The sequence below is a fragment of the Pipistrellus kuhlii genome, unplaced genomic scaffold (assembly GCF_014108245.1).
Source record: "Pipistrellus kuhlii isolate mPipKuh1 unplaced genomic scaffold, mPipKuh1.p scaffold_m20_p_49, whole genome shotgun sequence".
NCBI lineage: Eukaryota > Metazoa > Chordata > Mammalia > Chiroptera > Vespertilionidae > Pipistrellus > Pipistrellus kuhlii.
Window position 1 is genome coordinate 1,359,811 of NW_023425550.1, and position 15,246 is coordinate 1,375,056.

Below are 15,246 nucleotides of genomic sequence, written 5' to 3' on the forward strand. Positions count from 1 at the left end.
TTGTAGTGTTGGTGGTGCAATTTTCTTGTCACTCATTTATGCTTGTATTGTTAGTGTTATTTTCAATCTTCTGTTTCTTTGCAGAAAACTTCTTAAAGCAGTTATATACTTTGGGAGAGTTATTGGAGTTAAAATTAAATGATGTCTTTTAAAATTGAATTTATTTGGGTGACAATGGTTAATACAATAATATAGGTTTCCGGTGTATAATTCTACAACATCATCTGTATATTGTACTGTGTGATGGTGTTTTTTTTTAATTTTAGTCATTCTAGAGTGTGTGATTTATTATAGTACCTTGTTGTGATTTGGATTTGCACTTCCCTAATTCCTAATGCTTATACGCATCTTTTCATGTGCCTTTTGACCACTTGTTTATCATTTTTGGCGAAATGTCTACTCAGATATTTTGTTCATTTTTAGTTAGATAATTTTTCTTTTTTGAGTTGTAAAAATTCTTTTTATACTCTATATACAAGTCCCATATCAGATATTTATTTTGCAAATATTTTCTCTCATTCTCTGTGTTACAGAGGATGTGAGGAAATCAGATCCCTCATGCATTGCTAATAGGATTGTAAAATTGTTCAGCCACTTTGGAAAATAGTTGATAGTTAATAAAAAAGCCAAACATAGTTTATAAATGACCCAGTAATTATACTATTAGGTATTTAACAAGAAAACTGAAAACACACATTTACACAAAAATTTGTACACAAAGTTCATAACACTTTTACTCATGATGGCCTAACAGTGGAAACAACCCAAATGTCCATTAATAAATGAATAAATAAAGAAAATGTGGTCTAGGCATCTAATCTAATATTATTTGGCCATAAAAAGAAATGAAATACTGATCCATACTGTAATATGGATAAATTTAAAAAATATATTAAGTGAAAGAAGTCAGACCCAAAAGGACGTATATTGTATGAATCTGTTTATATGAAACATCCTAAATAGGCAAATTCAGAGACAGAAAGACAATTTAAGGAAAATGAGGAGTGATTGCTAATGGGCATAAGGTCTCATTTGTTTGGGGTGATGAAAATGTTCTATAATTAGAAATGGCGATGGCAATATAACTCTGTGAATATACTACAATCCACTACAATATATTAGAAGGGATAAAATGTTATTGTATTAAAGGGATGGATTCTATGTAAAGTGAATTATACCTCTTTCCTCAGGATACCACTCCCATAGTGCAGGACTTAGGACTGTCTGGCACATGAGTGGACAAATCAAGATAAGTATAACAAGTTAACATGCATACTCCATAGTGGGTAGATAAATTTGTCTCACTTTTTAAATTTAAAACACTGGTTCAAGAGGTGGGACAATAACAGGAAGTGACAAGTTCTATAGTGTGACTGCAGGAGTGGGTATCTGAGATAAAATGAAGAAAGCATTTGTAAAGAGATTAAGGAACTGGTAAGTTGGGAAGTTGGATGAATTGCAACATATATGGATGCTGAAGTCATCCATGATGGTAGAATTTAAGATGAAAGGAACACTGTGATCCAGGTGCCAAGATTTCAATAAATGGCTAAGAGATCTGTAGATTAGAAAAGTAAAGAAAAAGAGAATGTGGTATACCTAAATGATATAGGACTCAAATACTAACCAAAAGTTTCTTTAAAAAATTTTTTCTGTTTTACCAGAAGTGGAAGAGTCATGGTCTGGAGCATAAAGGTCATCAATACCATTTCTAGATACTGAGGTATGTGAGGTGTGAAAAACAACAACAACAATCTCAGCTTTCATTAAATACATTCACAAGAAAAGGAGCATTTTCAAAGGGAGCCTGAAAGTCATTCTGACAAGCATTGGAGGGAGGAGCAGTAAAGAAGAGGCAGAAAAACTGTAATCAACAAGTAATCACAATAATGCAAAACGCATTATAATTTTTTAGCAGAAGCAAGTATCACACTTCCAGAGCTTCTGTATTGCAGTCAATGGATATCACACTGTAGGCCACATACTACAGGTTCTATATGCTGTCAAAAATGTGGTGTAAGAATCATCACTAGTATAGAGATTTTTTAAAAAGTAAAGCCTAGAGAGGAAAATAAACTCATCTAATGTTCCTTAGACAATGTCAGATTCACAAAGCAAGATATTTTTTCCTATAATGGGCCACCTCTTTATACCCTTCCCAATAGTGTTATTAACCTGCCATAAGGGTTAGTTAGCACTTTCATTTATTTTCTGGCCACCAGGAAATTAGGTGTTGACAGCTATGGCAAGGGGGTTGATTTATACTCTGTAGCTCCCTTGTTCTTCTATCCAAGAACAGATTCCTTGTAATGAATCAACTTCTAGTTCATCTTATTTGACTTTTGATCCACAAAAAAAGAGATCCAAGAACCAGGAACACCTTGGGCCCTTTCATGCCTTGTTTATTCTGATAAGACATCTGTGAAAGTTTTAAAAAATGGCTTCAAATTCTTTATACACTTCTCATTGAGAGATGAGGTCTATATACCCCTGCCCCATTTGAATGTGGGTGAGCTTGTGACTTCTAAAACCAATAAAGTACTAGAGAAATGATGATACTATATCACTACTGATGCTGTTCATAAAAAGCCATTCATCTTCCTATGAGTCATTGAAACACTAGCTGTTTTGAAATTTTGGACTAGTCATGAGTAAAATAAAGAAATTAACAGAAAATGTCCATGAGGAAGGCCAGACATTGGACTTACTAGATGGAAGCTTTAAAGCAACTGTCTTAATTGTGCTCAAAGTGCTAAATGAAACCAGGAATAAAGAACTAAAGAAAAACAGCAGAACAATGGTTAACCAAATAAATAATACAAATAAACAGATAGAAATGACAAATTACAAAAGAAACCAAATAGTGCTTTAGGAAGGAAAAGTATAGTAACTGAAATGAAAAATGCACTGGAGGGATTAACCAGCAGACTTGAGCAGACAGCAGACTCAGTAAACTTGAAAGTGGGTCAATTAAAAGTATACTGAAGCCGAAACCGGTTTGGCTCAGTGGATAAAGCATCGGTCTGCAGACTGAAAGGTCCCAGGTTTGATTCCGGTCAAGGGCATGTACCTTGGTTGCAGGCACATCCCAGTAGGGGGTGTGCAAGAGGCAGCTGATCGATGATTCTCTCTCATTGATGTTTCTAACTCTCTATCCCTGTCCCTTCCTCTCTGTAAAAAATCAATAAAATATATTACAAAAAAGTACACTGAAGATCAAAGGGGAAAAGAATGAAGAAAAAAAGAACAGAACCTAAAGGACAATCTATATAATAAAGATGTAATATAACAATTGACCATCACTCCAACACAAAAGATGGCTGCCCCATGTGGTCAAAGATGGCCACCCCAATGTGGACACAAGATGGCCACCACAAGATGGCCAGGAGTGGAGGGCAGTTGTTGGTAATCAGGCCAGCAGGGGAGGGCAGTTAGGGGTTACCAGGCCTGTAGGGGAGGAAAGTTAGGGGTTACTGGGCCTAAGTGGAGGGCATTTGGGTTGACCAGGTCTACAGGGGAGAGCAGTTGGGGGGAACCAGGCCTTCAGGGAAGGGCAGTTGGGACGACAAGGCCAGCAAGGGAGGACAGTTGGGGGTGACCAGGCCTGTAGGGGAGGACAGTTGGGGGTGACCAGGCCAGCAGAGGAGGACAGCTAAGGGCCACCAGGAAGGCAGGAGAGAGCAGTTAGGGGTGTCCAGGCTGGCAGAGGAGGGCAGTTAGGGGCAATTTGGCTTGCAGAGGGGCAGTTCAGTGTTGATCAAGCTGGGAATGGTTAGGAGTGATGAGGCTGGCAGGCAGAAGTGGTTAGGGGCAGGCAGGCAGGCAGGCAGGCAGTCGAGTGGTTGGGATCCAGTAGTCCTGGATTGTAAGAGGGATTCCAGATTGGAGAGCATGCAGATTGTGCTGAGGGACCCAACCTGCCACCAAATTTCATGCAACAGGCCTCTAGTCAATATATATAAAAGCCTAAGTGACTGTTCAACCATTCAACTGTTTGACAAATAGCTATGATGTGCACTGTTTACCAGGGACAGACACACAATGCACAGGCATGGAAACACAGAACAATATGATGAATCTCAGAGGGAAGGTGAGAGGGGGAGGGAATGAAGAGATTAACCAAAGTTTTTATATGCACATTAGAGGCATGGTGTGTGGATTCATGCACCGGTGGGGTCCCTCAGCCTGGACTGTGGGAGTTGGGCTGAAATCAGCAATCCAACATCCTCTGAGGGGTCCAAAATAGCAAGAGAGCAAAGGCCAGGCCAAAGGACCTCAACTGTGCTCAAATCTATGCACTGGGCCTCTAGTGAAGTATAACAGCACCTGTATAATGGAAGTCCCAGAAGAAGAGGGAAAAGAGAAAGGGGCAGAAAGAATATTTAAAAGTACAATAGCCAATATCTCCTGAGTTTGATAAAGTATATGAATCTACATATCTTAGAGGCTCAATAAAACTCCAAGATAAACTCAAAGATCCACATTGAGAACATTATAATCAAACTGTCCAAAGCCAACATTAAAGAATTGTGAAAGCAACAAAAGAGCAGTGTATTGTCGCCTACAAAAGAGTCTTACTAAAATTAACAGCTGACTTTTAACCCTAAATCATGGAGGTTAGAAATCAGCAAGATGGCATATTTACAGTGCTCAAAAGAAACAAAAATAGACTGAAAACTAAGAATTCGTTACCTGAAAACAACTATCCTTCAAAAATGAATAATTGTCATATTCCCAGATTTCTTTCTTAAAAGGGGGCTGACAGAACTTCCTCTTGAAAGACCTAACCTAAGAGAAATGTTAAAAGTGGTTCTTCAGGTGGAAATGAAAGGAAACTACAGGTTACTTAAAGCTATGAAAAGAAATGAAGAACTCTAGGAAAGGTGTGTGTATATATATATATATATATATATATATATATATATATACACACACACACACACACATATATATATATATTATATATATACTTTTATATATATAATAGATTCTTGTATATTTGATTTGCTACTCCATTTCTTTCTCAAGTATAATTTTAAAAACAAACACATAAAGCATTTTAAATAAACATGTGAAAGGTCAATGTGTAAAGACATAGTTTGTAATAATAACAGTATAAGAGGGGCATAGAGCTGTATGGAAGCAGAGTTGTTCTGAATGGCATTGAAGCTAAGTTGCTATCAATTCAAAATAGATTGTTGTGGGGAAGACAGCACTTAGTTGGAAAGTCTGTAAGGAGGATTATCTAAAAGGTTAGGGGCTTCTAGGAGGACCTTGCTGAAGGCAGCAGCCCCTGTCTTGACTTTTCCAAACAAGTAGAAGCCCCCAGGTGTTTTACTGGAAACTCTATGTTTAGTCTCAAGACAAGACCTTGTAGAAGCATGTGCTTTCTCAAAGATACTTACCCTGCTGATTGTATCTGCCAGTTAATTTTAGTTCAAGCTGTTGTTACAATAAAGGAGGCAGGTGAACAGGACGGTCTGGTGCCTCTTGACAGCAGCTCCTTTAACCCTCTGTTTCAGAGACATGTATCAGAGTAAACATTCATTCATCACTCAGGCTCTGCTGGTCAGTCCAGGCAGATTGTTATAAACTTAGAATATTAAGTGTAATCACTAAGAAAATTATATATATATATATATATATATATATATATATATATATATATATATATATATATATATAAAGAAATGAATAGGGAATCAAAATAGTACCATGGAAAAATATTCAAGTCAATTCACTGGAATGTATTGGATGAACTGGAAGAAAAATAATGAAGGAATTAATTAACAAAAATATATAGAACATAAAGAAAACAAATAGCAAAATGGAGCCCTTCTTAATCAGTACTCACTTTAAATATAGATAGGTTAAATTATCCAATTAAAAGGCAGAGATAAAAAGAATTCTCCCAAACATTTAAAGAATTAAAATGAACCTTTCTCAAAATCTCTCCAAAGATAGAAGATGAAATACTTAACTTATTCTGTGAAATGCCACCGTTACCTAGATACAAAAGCCAAATTAGGACATTACAGGAAAATTAGAGGCCAATATCCCTTAAGAATATACAATCAAAATTCCTCAACAAAATGTTAGCCAACTGAACAAAGAACCTTATCAAAGGGATTATACACTAACCAGATGTGATTCAACATACTAGTAAAAATCTCAATTCATACAATACACCAAATGCCTAAAATAGAGGAAAAACACATGATCATCTCAATTGATGCTGAAAAAGTATTTGACAACATCCAATAACTCTTAATGATAGAACATTCAGCAAGTTAGGAGTAGAAAGGAACATCCTTAATATGATAAAGGACATTTATGAAAAATTAAAATATGACAGTATTGTCATAAGATCACACACAGAAACACATGCAGATCACAATGCTAAAAACAATGAAGAGGAGCATTGATGAGTTGTGACACAACTTCAAGTGGCCTAAAAGAATACAGTTGCAGACCCCAACTGAGAGAAAAATAAGGGGATGGAAAAAGTATTTGAATGAAATATCTACAAATTTGATGAAAACCAGAAACCCAGAAACCCAAGAAGCAAAAGGAATGGAAAGAAAAAGAAATATAAAGAAAACTACACCAAGGTCCATGATAATTAAATTACTGAAAATCAATGATAAAAATAAAATCTTAAAAGTACCACATAAAAAAGAGACCTTAAGACAGAGGAACAAAGATAAGGGTAAGAGTAGATTACTTGTCACAAACAATAAAAGCAAGAAGAGAGTGGAGCAACATCTTTAAAGTACTGAAAAATTAAACTGTCAACCTAGAATTCTATATAGAGTGAAAATATATTGCAAAACAAAGGTGACATTTTCTGAAATACAAAGCCTTAAAGAATTAATCACCAAGAGGCATTCACTGTAAGAAATATTAAAAAATGTTTAAAAGAAATGTTGAAGTCCTCCAGGCAGATAGAAAATGACACCAGATAGAAATTTGGATCTACACACACACACCAAAAAAAATAAATAAATAAATAAATAAATAAATAAAATAAAAAAAAATAAAAAAAATATGAAGAGCTCCAGGAATTGCAACTTCATCCATAAACAGAAGGATGTGTTACTTCTTTATGTAAATATCTTTAAGAGATAGCTGTTCAAAGTAAAGATACTAATAGTGTATGGTGGGATTTATCTACAACATAATGTGTAGTAAAAGTAAAATGTATGCCAACAGTAGACGAAAGGCTAAGAGAGGAGAAATGGAAGCATACTGTTGGTTTTTGTGTATTTGACTCTTCTGATTCAATGGGCATGGCAAACTGTTTTCCTTTTTGTACCAAGACCCCAGCACAGTGACCAGGTGAGCCAGGCCTTGAAGTTGCACCCACCATTTAAATGTGAACACGGTGTAACTAGAGGGGCTTCTGTGAATTCCAGATCCAAATTACTCCTCTTTGTTCTCTTCTCTGTGGAATAAGGAACTCTTAGAAGACACTTTCCCCACATTCTTAAAGTGGCTTTAGCTACACAGCTGTAATAGGTTTTGGTTGAGATTAGGGGAGCTGAATATCAGTCTAGGAGACTGTGTATAAAGTTGGGAGCAGGGCCAACAGGTGAAAGTAAAATGAACAAAGAGCCCTGTTTTTGTTGAGGGCATTTCAACGTGACCTAAGAATAATTTCACAAGAGGGAAGTATGGCTGGAAAAACAGAGACCCTACCAAATTATTCAGTGCTGAGAAGTTACTAGGTCAAGGGACTGACCTCTTTCCCAGAAGGGAGTTTGAAGCAGTTCCTAGGCCTAGGAACACAGAGACAGGGATTAGGATCAATAGGAGGCAAGAGCCTGTGGAAAACCCTATGGAGTCTGCTGGGTTGGAAGGAGAGTAGCCAGTCCCTTGCTGACAACATGGAACAGACAAGCAGTTAGGAGGACAGTGTGGGCCTATGTGCATCTAGTTCAGAGGTGGTGGTTAATAAGGACTAGGGAAACAAGAAATGGGATGGGAGAGTGGGCTGGGGCCACAGAGGGTGGGGGCCACAAGTTGTTGGCAGTGCTGGAAAGCCAGGCTGCAAAATTGGCATTCATTGTATTGGACAGAATGGACTCTACCTCTAAACACCTGTGCAGGAGCACGAGGAAGTCCATATCTAAAGAAAGGTCTTCTAGCACAGAATTTTCTCAGCTGTGCTCGGGGACAACCTTGGAGTTCTGTGCCTGGTGTCAGGACCCACTGTCCCCACAGGGAAGAAAGGGTGCTGGACCAAAAGGACTCTGGGTTTATAGCCTTTTCAACCAGATTCCTCTGCCTTTCTCATGTGTGTGGAAAGGATAAATGTGGAAGTCCTTTTGGAATAAGAGGTTTCACTTTTAAAAATTTGACCAAAATAGACTACCAGTAGATACAGGATAGATTATGGAGATATACCAGTTAGAGATATAGGATGTATAGGATGGGTTCATGAATTCTAGTCTCCTGAAAATCCTCCAGCCCCTTGAGCTGTTTGGCACAAGCAACCTTAGTTACTACAGAACTGCCAGCTGCCTAAACAAGGTTAGAGAAAGTATCTGAGTATTGGTGGATGTAGGTTCAGCCTTGACAAGGATGCCACAGCAGAGTATTTAAAGTGGCATATATATGCCTGAAATCCACAAATCAGATTTTTTTCAGTTTTATATATATACTAGTAGGCCTGCCCACAAATCTGTGCACGAGCGTCTCTCTGTGGGGCCTGGCTATTCTGTACCCACTTCCCAGAGGCTCTCCATGGCCCAGAGGCCCATCTGTGGCTGGCCTTGGAACACTTGTCTCATCACTGCAGCTATGAAGCAAGCATTCCACCAGGCCATGCACATTGCCAGCTCTAAGCAGCCACCGCCCCCCTCTAGGACTGGGTGACTCGAGCAGGGCTGAGAGGACTGGGTGTCACCATCTTGTGGCTATGGACTTCACTATCTTTTTGAAGGAGCAATGGTTAATTTTTATATTACCCTTTTATTAGATAAGATAATGACTACAGGGTACCATACACTGTTTGAAAATGTGGAGCCTGTCCACTGTCTGGGCCTTCCTTTTCCATGGAAGAAACCTAAAGTATTCCAACAGCTCACGTAACTTTAATATTCCTTTGGAACTCTGTTACAGAGAGTGCCATTATGGGAACCTCTTCCCTGGGGACAAACACCATCTTGGAGGTGGAGGCGCTCTCAACAAGATCATCCATGGTGTTTCCTGCATTGGACCCCACACATCCCCAAGTTAAGGTCCCAAGTTAAGGTGCCATACCCTTGGATTTTCCATTTACCCTGAAAACATCTGCACCTGGACCAATCTGGTATCCTAGACAGTGTCTGCTGGCAACATAGGCTGGCAATGGTAGCCACAGGACACCTGCCCTTGTTGTGCCAAGGGCTCAGAAACCCTGAGTCAGTATGAGCCAGGAACAATACACGCATAGTTTTTCCAAGCACATCCACACCCAGCCCTTTGTCTGCAGAGTCTGAAATGATTAGTCCTGTGACTTTCCCCTTCTGATTTCACCCTTTTTGCAGCAGGCACAGCTCATGGGTATTCCTGACATATCTCAGATCTAGGTCCCTAGTCACCAATCCCACTCATTCACATAGCCCCAACTTCTATATGTGGTTGCCATGTACGCAGGTGGAAAGTCCACAGCTGCTAGCAGCCATCATGGACACTACTAGAGCAGTCAAGAGATGTCCTTCATCTGAATGATGCAGGGAGCCAGCTATACTATTCCTGAAGAGGCAGGGAGACTCTAAGGTTAAGGACAAGAGTCTAGCAGGCCACTGGGCCATTCTTCAGATGGACACTGCAACATCCAGCTAGTGAGGACGATTCAAAGATTTTCCCAGCCTATCCCTGCTCTTTGTCCTGTATTGCTCTGCTCCCTACCTTCTCTCCTTTGGGTTCTTTCCCCTTGGCCTGAACTCTGGACTGAGAGTACTGACTGCCATCTTGCTTGGGGCCCTCCAGATTGGTGCTGCATGTGGTCTCTCTCCTGGATTTTGGCAATTGCTCTTCCCTCAATCTTCCAATGCCCCTCACTGGCTGAAGGTGTCTTGTGGGGTCCTCTTCTCTGGCTCCTGACTGAATCAGTGCTTCTCAAAGTAAGAGAGAAGTGTTTTCTTGACATTTCAGAATTTCAGATGTTAACTCATGCCCAGAGGAATCCTGTTACTCAGGACATTACTGCATAAATCCAGCTTTATATCAGAGAGGAATGAAGTTAGTGTTATTTTCAATCTAATTTGAAAATGGGGGAGATACAAATTAAAACAAGAGTGAGGAAATATTTTTCCCACAATTCTAACCAACATTTAAAGGAACGCTAAAACATGTTGGAAAGTGAAAGATACTCACATTAAAAAATTCTGCATATGAATGGTACAGCATTTTTTAAAATTTCAGAAATATTTATAAAAACTGAAATATTCATACCCTTTGCATTGAACCTTTTTACTGTGCTGTTAGCAATTGTCACCTCTGAGTAGGAGGCTGAAATTTGAAAGGATTTTAAAAGGGGGCAATTATCTACTTTTACAATTTTTTTCCAAGAGAATACATGCATTATATACAGGATTGTGCTTGTAATTAAGCTATTTAAATACACCTAACAGCAGATAAAGTGCTGTGTATTAGTCAGTTGAAGTAACTGAAAGCTGTTGAGACAGAGGAAAACTGAAAATTGAATGGCTTAACATAACAAAAGTCTTTTTGTGCACATACAAATTTGGATACAGTTGGGCAGGAGATCTCCTTTATTGGGTGACTCAGGGATCTGGGATACTTCAAGACTGTAGTCCCTCCAACTCAAGGATGCTATGTTTGCAGCTGAATGAAATAGGAAGGCAGGAATGGTCAGACTAGCTCCCAAATGTTTGGATGTGATAATATTACTGACCAGATCTCAGTGACAATAAATAGATGTCCCTTCCTAACAACAAGTGGACGGGCAATGTAGTTTTTCCATATACAAAATACGGATGAGACCTTGTAATCTCTCCCATACACTGTTATATATTAGGTGCTCAAAAATAAAACCTTACAAGGGGGCTCCAAGTTTGGGGGAATTTAGCCTCTGTAGATGTTTTCTCCACAGTGATTTCCATGGTCTCTCTGAATTTAGCCTCTGTAGATGTTTTCTCCACAGTGATTTCCATGGTCTTTCTGAATCTACCACTTAGGAAGGAGGAACTTGGATGTGACAAGCTAGGTAAGCTGATTCATCCGTGTATGTGTTGGGTGGCCAGCTTCAAATAAGACACCCCATTAAACTCCTGCTGTAATCAGCAGGTATTCTAACAAACCTTCCCTCTAACTTCAGGGTAACATCCCCAAATTGGTAGATTATGGGCCCAATCATACTGTACTCATTGATTCATTTGGAAAGCATTTTAAGAATGTGCTGAATACATCCCCAGGATGTTCAAGTATCTAAAGATCACTGTTCAAATTCAAAGACATTTTTCCATCAGAGTGGTTCCAGGGTGAGGGATGGATGGCCAGTACTTCAGCAGGGAGTAGAAATGTTCTAAGCTGGGGGTGGGGTGGTGTGGGGGTGTAGGGAGGATAGGAGATTCAGGGCTGTTCCACTGTGAATGGCCACAGCCTTCAGAGGAGGCAGCAGTGAGCAGCTGGTCAGCGGGCAAGGATCCAGGGTAGACAAGAGGGCACATAGGGGAAGCCCAGGGAAAGGGTGCTGTCATGTGGAAAATCGCATGGACTGGACAGAAATGCCAACATCTCAGCTCTCAAGGGACCCTGGGACTTGGGCAGGCCGAACCTTGGTAAATAAAGGCCACAGACAGAACCCAAATTGTGTTTGACTCACACTGTCACCTTCCTTCCTTAGGCCTGCTTTTAGTGCCTTGGCCCCAGGGTCCCTCTTTTTATTCCCCTAGAGACATCATGCAGTACTGAGAAGAAAAATGATTTATGAGTCAGAAGGTTAGACACAGTCTGGGATGGGTGTGAACAGCATGGACTTTAGATGGAATTCAGACCAGGGATCCAATCTCTGCCTGTCACTTTCTAGCTATGTGATCCTGGTGATATTAGCTGGCCCTGAGAGCCTCAGGTTCTTCATCTGTGAAGTAGGTGGGTTTGATAAGCCCCCATAGGACTGCAGGAATGTACTGAGTGTTTGTAAAGCACCTCCTGCCATGCCTAAAGGAGATTGGGACTATGATGAAAGCCAGTTATTTTTAAGATTATATTACCTTAAGCCCTATTATTCTTTACTCTGGAAGAGTTTTTGTTGTCATTATTGTTGTTATCTATTACATTGCAGGGAGCATTCAGATCAGTAGGATATGCAATACTAAACTAGCTAAAGACATGGATAGACCTTGAGAAATTAATCAATCAGAAAAAGCTAAAAACTATTTGATTTAACTCATATGTGGAATATAAAAGTGAAACTTATGTACACAAACAGCATTGTGGTGGTTGCCAGAGAGAGGGGGTGTGGGGAAAAAGGGGTCCCAATATCAGGTGACTTTGGGTGGTGGGCATATGATCCTATATACAGATTTTGTAAATTAGTAATCCACACATGTAACTTATATGTTCATATAGACTAATGTCTCCCAAATAAAATCCTACATAATTAAAAAAATAATATATATGCTAGTCAAAGACTCTGCTTTGTAAATAAAACCTGGTAAATGTTACTTCCTTCTTAGAAGATACATTCTAAAATTGAGGGGTGGGGGTACTTTTCCCAGCTGGATGCAATTTAAAGTTCCAGGAAACTGAGTCAAAGACCAACTCTGTCCCTCCCTGACAGCTGTTCTTCCATCTAAATCATGATTTCCATTCATTTTACTCCCAACAAAAATCTATACATTGCTTAGAATAGCCCAATTTACATGAAAAGTAATGTAATTAAATGGAGTCAGCTCTGGCTACCCCAGGGCATGAAAAGGGGTGCTTGGCACAAACTCTGAGAGTCTGGCTGCTACCACCACCCAGCTTCATCACAATCAGGGCCCACAGAGGGAGTCACTGTTGCCCCAATCCCCAAACTGCCCTGGCTGAGGCCATTTACACTTGAGTGCTGTCCCCTGGAGTCCCACTACCTCTCCCCTTCTTTTGTTTCTTCTGTAGTCTTTATAAAACTTCAGCACCTAAACTATCATCCCATGGGTGGGTGTGCTCTGCTCTTCCCAGTGTGCAGAGGACCAGCCAATGTCTGGGAAATAAATGAACCACTGAGCAGGGGTCATCTTCATTTCGATGAAATGTTATCCACTTTCTTGAATGAACCAAGCAAACCCAAGGATCCTTATGTAATTTGTCTTATAAAAAGTACAAATGAGATGGGATAAGAATCAAGAATTAACAACCTTTTGCTTTTATTTTTCTATTTCTTGACTCCACCAATTGCACTGCTGAATTCTTTCATATTTCCAAGGAAATCCTGTTCTGATGTCATGTTATCTAGTTTGTATCACAAACTAAGCTGAAAGGTGTTCCACTTTGAGTTACACAGTAGCAAATCTCTTACTCCTTTTTTGTTAATTCTCACAGGAGGATATTTTCTCCCTGTTGATTTTTACAGATGGGGGATATACAGAGAGAGAAACATAGATGTGAGACGGACACATCAATTGACTGCCTCCTGCAACCTAGGTATGTGCCCTTGACTAGAAATGAACCTGAGACCCTTCAGTCCTAGGGCCACACTCTAACCACTGAGGAAAAACTTCCTAGGGCAGCAAATCTATTACTGGACAAGTACAAATACATGTGTGACCAACGTCTTTCCTACACTTAGATGCTGAAGCTTATGAAACCTTCTATGAAAAAGAACATTTGAAAATTCCTAAAGGATACATTTCTAAATCATCATAGGAACCCAAAGATGCTACAACCCTTATCCCCAACTCGCCCTAGACCTCATGAACTAGAACGTTAACGGTCCTCTTCTCAAAAGCAGAAAAGAATTAGCCTCACACCATGTCCAGCAGGAGAAGATGCCAGACATGGGCGTGAAATGTGCTTGGTTGCAACTTGGCTCAGGTCCCCTCTTCCTCACCACTCATAGCCTCTTCAGACAGGGGTGGGATGGAATTGGGAACCCTTTTATAAACCCTAAGCAAAAAATCAAGGACTTTCAACTTGGTGGTCTCAGCATGGGCTCTGGGACCCCACAGGAACTCATAGCGAGCAGGCTGGCTGTTGGGCACCTGCCGGTAATCCAGGTATTGTTCCTGCACCCAAACTTTGGTCAGGAGCTCTCTAGGCTCCCCATAGATACAATGCTCCTTCCCATCATGCACCCCCCTGACATGCAGGGCTTTCCAGATTTCCTCCTCAGAGGCACATTCACCCTCTGCAGCAATCAGCCACAGAACTGCAACCAGGAGGCCAGTGTTGGGAAACCTGTGCCCATCGCCCACCATCCCATCATAGGTGAGGCCCAAGGTGGTGACCAGGACATAGGTGTGGGTTCTGGGGTCCACTTCCTTCACATCAATGCCAAAGACCAGCTGCATGCACTCAGAAGCTGCGTCGAAGATCTCAGGGAAGTGGCCCTGGTGCTCTTTGATGACCATACTCAACATTTCTGCCTTTGTGGTTGGCTCTTTTGCACAATACTTCAGGAGCAGGAATGCCACCAGGTAAGCCTTCTTCAAACATAGGGCGCCTTGGAGAGTGGACTCAGCCTCTTCAGAGCCCAACCTGCTGCTTGGCCCCTCCTTATCTGGGCTGCTGGAGCTCTCATCTTCAGGTTGGCTACATGGAGAGGCTGCCATGGCAGTGGGGGGAAGGCAGGCACCCTGAGGAGGACTTGGTGTTTCAGCAGCAGCTGCCTCCTTTAGGCTCTCTTGCAAAAGGACTGAGAGGGAGGGAGACACAGCCTCTTCCTCCCCCTCAGCGCTGAACAGCTGCACTGCCACCAGTTCCTGGTTCTCCCTTGGGTCCTGATGGTCTTCCTCGGGCTTACAAAGCTCACTCATCTGATGGCGATGCATGGTGACTCGTGCTGGGACAGTGACAGAGTGTGGGAAGGTGGGCAATGGGGACCCACAGGCCTGTGAGAGAAAGGGAGTGTGAGGGGCCTCAGCTGAGAAACGCACCCTGGGCAGATCGGACAAAAGTGACTTACAGGTATCTTTTTTAAGGGTGTTCTCGGGCCTCACACGGTTCTCTCCTCACTGGCCAGTCCAGTAAGATCCTGAAGGAGGAAGTGAGAAGGTTCCTCGGGGTGTAGCTGGCACAGCCCACGGCTCTGGGAAA

At 40.8% G+C, this 15,246-nt stretch overlaps 1 protein-coding gene across 1 annotated transcript; it reads right to left on the reverse strand.

Annotated features, from left to right (window-relative positions):
- Positions 1-14,021: 14,021 nt before the first annotated feature.
- LOC118704969 (melanoma-associated antigen 4) lies at positions 14,022-14,981 on the reverse strand. The gene has a single exon (XM_036413081.1). It carries the CDS (start codon positions 14,979-14,981, stop codon positions 14,022-14,024), a length of 960 nt encoding a protein of 319 aa, XP_036268974.1.
- Positions 14,982-15,246: the final 265 nt, after the last annotated feature.